Source organism: Corvus moneduloides, chromosome 3 (genome assembly GCF_009650955.1).
Source record: "Corvus moneduloides isolate bCorMon1 chromosome 3, bCorMon1.pri, whole genome shotgun sequence".
NCBI lineage: Eukaryota > Metazoa > Chordata > Aves > Passeriformes > Corvidae > Corvus > Corvus moneduloides.
Window position 1 is genome coordinate 96,943,161 of NC_045478.1, and position 8,514 is coordinate 96,951,674.

At 42.4% G+C, this 8,514-nt stretch overlaps 1 protein-coding gene across 2 annotated transcripts in view; it reads right to left on the minus strand.

The window, feature by feature from the left end:
- Window positions 1–7,257, minus strand: part of MTA3 (metastasis associated 1 family member 3) — a 136,720-nt gene extending 129,463 nt beyond the window's left edge. The window contains exons 1-3 of one of the 2 annotated variants that reach the window (XM_032102860.1): window positions 7,139–7,257; window positions 4,942–5,009; window positions 2,970–3,063 (exon numbers count right to left, since the gene is read on the minus strand). In XM_032102860.1, coding sequence (XP_031958751.1) covers window positions 2,970–3,063; window positions 4,942–5,009; window positions 7,139–7,166 — 190 coding nt within the window. In that variant the 5' untranslated portion in view covers window positions 7,167–7,257. The remainder of the gene's footprint in view (window positions 1–2,969; window positions 3,064–4,941; window positions 5,010–7,138) is intronic. The other variant, XM_032102861.1, reaches the window with a different exon arrangement.
- Between the last annotated feature and the right edge of the window lie 1,257 nt (window positions 7,258–8,514).

Here is an 8,514-nt window from a genome sequence, read left to right on the forward strand (position 1 = left end):
AGATCTAGACTGATGTCATACATGATGCTGGTAGACAAATAAAAATTTCCTTAATTAAATTCCACCCGGAATACCAGAGAAAAAAAGAAGGCAATACAATTTCCTCACAGATTAGTGACACTCTTTGAAAACAAGGGAACTCCTCTGTACCTGAGCATTTTAGAATGGCCTAAGGAAAACTTGATTTTCCTCCCTCAATTTGTTACAATATCTTGAAACATTTTGGAAGACAACTTAAAACAAAAGCAAACAAACAAACAAAAAAGCGCAAAAAATCCCCAACCAAATTTTAAAAAAAACCAAACCAAAAAACCACTGAACAAAAAACAAAAAAAAACCCCAACAACAACAAAAAAAACACCCTAGGAAAACAATATACTGACTCTTTACTAGTGATAGTGTCATGGATCAGCTTTATTCCAATTTTACCAAACATTCTTTAGAATAATTCTGAAACTTTTTCAAGTGATCAAAATTTTTTTTAAAGTTCCAAGATATTTTCTTGCAAAGCTGTTTTCTTCTTTTAGTAAATGGGACCATGCCTACATCTCAAAATATAACCTTGAGTCAAAAAAACACCAACCCCCACCTGCCAAAATCTTAAGAAGTACATAACTCAGATCCATTTTCTCAATCATAAAAGGAAAAAAAAAAAAAAAAACCCAATGCTAGCAATACAAAATATCATTAGGAAAGATCAAGTAGATCTTATATTTAAAAAACTTCTCCAAACAGGTACACAGGAGAAATCAGTGGCTGAAGTTGAATTTCCATGCCTTAAGAAACTTGTATCTTTTAGCATTTCTATTATACCAAACCAGGTAGAAGTGTTGAAGTGCCAACATGTTTAGCTATATAAAACATTTCCAAAACATTCAATTCATAAATATACAAATATTTTGTTTACACACACCATATTTCTAAACAGAACACTGTGTTATTCCAGAACGAAAGCCTTTAAAGTGATTTGACATTTAACTACATCTGCTCTATGAGCTATAGGAAGCTCTAGCCGAGCAATCCTTCACTGTGTGCTGTCCCCTGTAACTGTAACAAACATCTCCTAAAAGAACGTGGCACTACAGAGTCCAGAGATTGGTCAGAACAGAAACATTGTGTCCAGAGAAAACCTTCACAGAGAAACCTCATTCATAAGAGCACTGGGTTAGAAGGCTCATAACCGGTGAGACACAGGCATTCTAAAGATGATTGTTGAACCAGCTGGAAATCACATTTCTGTTTTCTCACTACAAACCCACAAGGGGATCCCAACAGAGAAAACATGATGGAAGATTCTATGGCACTTCTAGTGACACCAACAAACCCCTAGTATGATATAGGAGAAGAGCAACACACCATCAACAAATCCTTTATATCAAAGTGCTGACAAAATGGCAATCTAAAACTCGCACAGGAAATAGAAAAACCTTATTCACTTTTCCAGATGGAATGATACCCACAGAACTAACATACCCTTTTCTAAAAAATAAGCCAACTAAAAAAAAATTTACAAGATTCATGTTTTAAAAGCCAAATTAAAATAAAAAAATATTTCCAGTAAAATTGTTATCCTTTTCATACTTTCTTGCCCCTCCATTAGAAAAGAAAAACAAAAAAAAAAAAAGTGCTAAAAGTTTAGTGAAGCTGACCTTAAGTTCTACGTTTCTGTACATTTCAGGTGGAAGAATTCAAAAAGTAATGATTGCGGGGGCTGATGAACATGACCAAAAATAGGTCACAAATAACTCTAGAGTGTACCCAACTATATTAGAAAAACATTAAATCATTCCCTTAATACATAAACGAGATGTATCATCTTCCTATAAAAGCCAAGCGAGTACTTCATACTCTGTACTCAAATCACCTCCCCTTCTCCAGGACCAATAAAAAATAGAACAAAACCCAAAGGTTGGCTGTTTCTCTTCACTAACCATGCTGGGATGAGCAAAATTACCAGAGCTGGATATTAAACAAATTGCAGGGTATTTTTAAAGCACCTAATTATGCTATTATATATCTGCATTAAAAAGTTGGCATTACGTAATGTCTTTCAAGAGATTCATCCTGAAAAATTACAGATTTATAACCCCTACATAATTTACTCACAGATTAATTTTGAAAACTCAAGCATCATATATAATCAAAATGGTACTTAATAGCATATGGCAAGAAATTTATGGGATGTTGACATACTTCACACCAGTTATTTACAAACATGACTGCAGTATTTTGCAAATCACTGTTTTCTCAAACATCTCAGATTTTTAGGTTCGGAATTATATTTTCAGAATCATATTTTTTTCTCTTCAGAATTATATTTTTCATCAAAAAGTTATGGAACAATACTGTATTTCACTTGCATACCAAATGGCAGATACTAAAAAAGTTAGGTTCATGTTGAAAAATGGGGCTTTTTTCACCTATTACCACTTGTTGTTTTTCTGGAAAAAAAAGGAAAAGAAAAAAAACCCAAATCCCTTATTTTTTTACTAATATCTACATTTAGCATAAATGCACATAACAGCTCTTTTACAACCTCCAGTGATTTTCAGTCTTCAATGATACATTTCATTCTTTACGTCAAGCAATACATGTTTATGTCTAAATCCAAAAAGTCATGTAAGATATTTACAAGAGCTCTTAAGCCTAAATTGACTTACAACCAAGAATTACTTTTGACATAAAAACAAGAAATCCAGCTGTATCTCCCAGATGAAAAGATACATTCTTTTTTTTTTTTTTTTTCCCAGATGAACAGCCTCAATCGCATGGATACAGCTGAACTTAACTCCCAGAAGCAACTGATAGGAGCAGGATAGTATCAGATAATACTGAGCAACTAACTGGATATTAATAAATGCCTAACATAAATATATATTTCACATGGCAAAAAAAATGCAAGGTTAAGCAGCTGCAGAAATTGAGCAGGCTGTGTTAGTAAGAAAAAATGCCCTGTACCATCTACTTACTAGCATGCTTATCTGCAAGCATTATAAGGCTGTTAGAAATATCTCTTCGCCTGTAAAAACACACCACTTTTGCTTCCACGTTTCCATTGGCAGTCTACAAAAGAAAGATAAAATCAGGTCAGAATGTATCCCTCCTCAGCTGAGTAATACAAATTAAATGCTCTCTGCTTGGAGTGCTCCTCTATCAGTCGTTCTTTCATGATCAGTCAAGCTGAAATCAATGGAATTACTCCAATAAATAAAATTTTCTTGAGAGAGGCCAGTACCAATTTCAGACCAGACAAGAGGAATAACTACAATTAGTGCTCAGAATTTCTACATTATTCAGCTGTTCAGAGATGCAATGCCAGTATCATGCTAATGTAAGAATCCTTCAGAAATTTTAGAACCTTGTGAACATTTCTTTGCAAACCAGCTTTAGACAGAAATGTATATTTCAAAGTACTCTGGCATTTTTTCAGCATGCCATTGAATATAACATTTATTGAAAAAGTCTTCTTGAAAGAATTCTGAAAGGTTTATTTGAAAAGTCACAACAGCTCCTAAAATAAAAGAGCTATTTAGTTCAATGTTGTTTTCATGACTCATTATGGGGACCATGCTCTTCAGCTTGATGATGTAAAGAATTTACTAATATTTGAAGAACTATATCCTCCTTCTTGGAGGATACAAAAGTACTTTTTTACCTTGAGTTACTTATTTAAAACTGAAAAGTATAATGTTTCAATTAAGTTTCTTACCAAAAAATACTGTCCCTGGTAGAACAATAATCAAAGCATTTCATTACACATCCACATAACATCTCCATGTTTGCTCTATACCTTTAACACTTGAAAGCAAACTATTCACATTTAAGATGTCAGGACTACAACCTCCAACCTCTCTTTAAGAAAAAAAAACAATACATGACTCTGTTTAACCCTGCATGAGCAAGATTAAATTACAGCAGTGCAGTTTAAAGATAATAAACATTACATTCAAAACATGATTGGAATCACGTCAATTACTGTGAATAAAAAATACTCTTCTCCTATAAAAGTCCAAAATGATTTGCCATGCACAGGTTCAGAAGATGTTGTGTTGGACAGCACTAACAGTTAACGTGGCTGATGTCTGCTATGGAGTAGTGCTATGTTTCGTTAATAAGAAGAAAACCACATGCAGGTCACCAATTTTTTAATCTACATTCTAACCACTGGGAAAAAAAAATCTTAATCATTATTTATACCATAAAGGGCATTTTGACAATTAACTTTTGATGTAGTGCATCAGTAATTTTAATACTGCTTGAGGGAAAAGTAAGAAAAAAAAATAATACATATAGAAACGCCACACTATTCTTAGTAGTGTAAGAGTGAAGAGAAATAATCTTGCTTTCCCCAAAATGACATTCAACAGAGCCTCCATTTTTAAAGAAAATACACTCAGGATAAAGACAGAGAACACAGTCTGTATTCAAAAGCCCATTCTTCACTCACAGCTGCCAGAGCAATGAACAGCCACAGAAGTCACATATTCTGTTATTTGATCACTGAAAAGTCTCGCTGGTACCTTCCAGCTCTTTACACATCTATCTAAAAGCAGACACATTACATGATGGCTGTCATTCCAGATGGATTCACAGTGTCCTCGTCAGCCAGAGAATTAAATTCATTCATTTCCATAAGAATTCATAGAATTCGTTTGAAATTTTTTGCAGCAGAGTAATTCTGTTCACCAGGAATGAGCAGCTGGGTGTTTCCTTAGGTAACAGCACAGAATTACAGGATATCACATAGCAAGTTTTCAGTAACTGAAACATACACATAGCGAATGTCAAGGAAGTTAAAAAAAAAAAAATAAAAAATAAATAAAAAACCCGACCAGAAGACCCTACCACAGGAGAAATCTTATGGGATGGAAATAATTCTCAGTTTCTGACAAGCACACTGACTGCTATCAAAGGTCAAGAAAGAATCTTAGATATTTGTACCTTGTTGAGTTCTTCAATTCTCCTAATGAGATATGGATTGCTGGAAGAATTTTCAAAATAAACATAATCTGCAAGGAAAAAAGGGAAAGTTGCTGAAACACTGAAAAATATGTAAAGACGTATCATTATTAGTGCAAAAACTTTTTCCTAAACCTAAAAGTTCTCAAAGCACTGAGATTTCTTCATGAATGTTGGGACAGGGATGTATTTCTACACTGAGATTTAGCATAATTTGTTCCTAAATTCTGGTTATAACTGCACTACACCTGCTTTAACAACCATGCTGGAAAAAAAGTTAAATGCCTTGTGTTGAAGCTTACACTGTAATCCAGTAATCCACACACTTCATAAATCTTGACAGAGAAGAAGCAACTTCTCTCAATCAACTAGGGGAGATTTAAAAAGGGAGCACTTTAGGGAGTTTCTGTATTATGGAGATTAATATTTCTGTAAGAGATGCCACTTAACATTTATTATCCGGTGATGTGGCAGTACAGTTGTCCCAATGAGTAATGTATGATATTTGTAATATTTGTAATGTATGATAATGTATTTTATGATATTTGCTCTTGTTGTCATCTCTGTCCAGTAAAATGCAAACTATATTAAGCAGCAATTGTCATGAGATTAGCAAGGATCTTCCAGGACAAAATCTCTTCCAGCATCAAAACAAAAATATTTTCATAGAGTGTATGGAAGTTTACTCATATCCTGAAAGCTGCTCCCGTATAATATACAAAGAATTGACATGCAGCACATTTCCTTCAATAGTTTTCTGAAAACTTATTTTTGTTCAATGAAAAAGTACCCATCAAATGCCAGCCACACTTTAAATTTGATATTGGACTTCTGCGCCATGCACCTTGCAAACTTTATTTTTAAAGAGAAACTATAATGATGTAGGAAAGTCTTCTGCAATGCTTTGACACTACAGTACAATGAAAATGAACTTCAGGCAGTTCTAATGAAAGAATATGATCTCTGTATATTCACGATTGCTTATTTAGATTACAACGAAAAAAAAGAGAATTGGTGACCAAAGAGGCAAACCCTACCCACTACCTGCTCAGAGAAGGATTACTTTCCTGAGTAAAGGCTGATGGGACTACAGTCTAAATACCCTAATGAGGAAGCATGAAGATGGAATATTTGTGGCTATCATCATATCTCAAAACATTAGCAGAAAGGGATTCAAACTATTGTCACCCCTCATTTCCACACATCTTCCCTCTCAGCTCTGGCTGTGGAGAGAGCAGGAGGACAGAGCGATTTTTGAGCACCCAGTACTGCACACCTAACTTGAGCGGTGCACCTGAGCCACAGAGCTGGGCACACTGTCACGTTCGTTCCCTCCGTGAGGGAGCGAAAGTTATCCGTGTCATTTTCGAGAGGCTGCGGGTGAGAAGACAAACGTTTGCAGTGTTTTTCACCGCCTAAATGCCCCCTCCCCTCCTCCCTTCGCTAAGCAGTCACGTATCAGGGCGCTCCTCAGGGGTCACGGCTGTAAGCAGGGAAGCTGACAGAAATCCCCCGGTTACACAGCCGGATTAATTATTTATCCCCGGCAGACCAAGGAAGGCGCGGAGAAACTCCGCCGTGGGAGGGAGGGAAGGGGCAGGGGAGCGGCACGGAGGGAAGCGCCCCCCGGGGTGGGCGCCGGCTGCCCGTGCGCACCGCCCCGCACCGCACCGCGCCAGCAGGGCCCGCCAGGCCGCGGCGGGGCCGGCCCGGCCCGGGGGCGCACGGCCGGACAGGCGGCCCCTCGCTCGCCCCGCGGGCGGCCCCTCCGCCGCTCTCCGGGGAAGGAGGCGAGGCGCGAAGAGAGGCTGTGCCCGGCCGCGCCGCGGTGCGGGGGCTGGAAGCCCGCGGCGCCGCTCCCCCCTTCCCCGCGGAGGGCGGCGCTGCCCTTCTTCTCCTCGGCGGCGGGGGCCGGGCTCCCACCCGGCGCACGGAGCTGGCGGGGGAGGAACCTGCGTCCTCCCCCTCCGCCCCGCGGAGGGCCCGGCGACCCTTTGCCGGACCGGCTGCCGCCTCCCGCCGCCTGCCCGGGCCCGGCCGCCCCGCTCGGGGACGCGCCAGCGCGAGGGGCCGGGGCGCCGCTCTTCTCCCCGGCGCGGCGCGCACGGCCCGCGGCCCGGCGGGGCCCCCCGGCCGTGCGCGGGGGGCTCCGGGCGGGCGCTGCTGTGTCCCCACATACCTCCCACTCGGTACATGTTGGCCGCCATGTCTGCGCTCTGCGCCGCCCTCCTCCTCCTCCTCCTCCTCCTCCTCCTCCTCCTCCTCCTGCCGCCTCTGCCGGGCCGGGCTGGGCAAGGAGGGAGCGGCTCCCGCCGCCGCCCCCCCGCGCCGCGCTCGCCCCCACCCCGCGCCGCCACCCCTCCCCGCCCGGGCGCAGGACACAGCGCCCCACGGGGCCGCCGCCGCCGCTTCCGGAGCCGCCGGCGGGGAAGGGGTTAAACGGCCGCCCCCGCCGCTCCCCCCGCGCACCGGCCCCGGGGCGGGTCGCGGGCAGGGCCCGGCCGCAGGTGGGGTGGGGCGGCCCGGGCCGGGCCGGGCGGTGCCGGGGGAGGTGCGGGTGCGCGGCCGCGCTCCCCGCCGTGCCCGAAGCACGCCACGTTTTGCGGGCTCTCGCCGCTTTGTCCCTCTCCTCTCCGGCCCTCTCCGGGTCTGGCGGCTTTTTGGCGTTTGCCTCGTCCCCGAAGCGGCCGAGGGATCTCTCCCCTTTGGCAACTCCGAGTAGTATCCCAGAGAAAGTTTGTTTCTTGCGCAGCACCTGTTGGTGATGGGTTTGGCGGCCCCTTTGTTCGCCTCCGGAGCGCGGTCCCGCGGGCGGCTCCGGCGCCCTCAGCCCGCCCCGGGCACGGAGGAGCTCTCCGCCGTTCGCAGGAGGAAGCCTGCTCGCAACAGGCAGCAGAAAACATCTACTACAGAATAAATATGAATCCAGTAGCTCGTCTCAGAGTTAGGAAGCGTCGAAAGAGATGCTTACAAATAATCCGATGAGAGAGAGATGCTTCAAAACCATCAGTACTCCCCCCCCCGTTTATACAAAGTTCGCACCATAAGAAACAATCCATACACTTTACTAACAAATTGATCGTGCTGTGGCCTGCTTCCTTGGAAGAGAAATGCTTGTTTTCATCTTTCTGCAAGGAAGGGGATGATTTATTGTTTGTTTTATGTCCTGAATATTTACGTGTGCAGCTTGAGCATTACCAAGCTAAGATTTCACTTCATCCTGAGATGCAGGAAAATGTGTTGATTAGAAGGAGGATGATCTCTGGTTTTTCAAACGATCATATCCTTTCTTCACTTTCTCCTTTAAGCAAATCTGGGACTATGAATTTAAGTTTTTGTCTACTTCTAGGAGGCCTTTAATTTGCCAAGTGACTACAACTTTGTGTCAAAGCAGCAACTGAGTAACAAATTTCTGAAACAGATGAAACAGGCATATGATACAGTGATTTATTCTTCCTTTAAAAGCAGCAGCACATTCAAGCACTGGAAGGAAAAAAAGGGTATTTTCCTCTGTTGAATATCTGCGGGAGCTGAAAATAAAGTCAGCAGAAACTC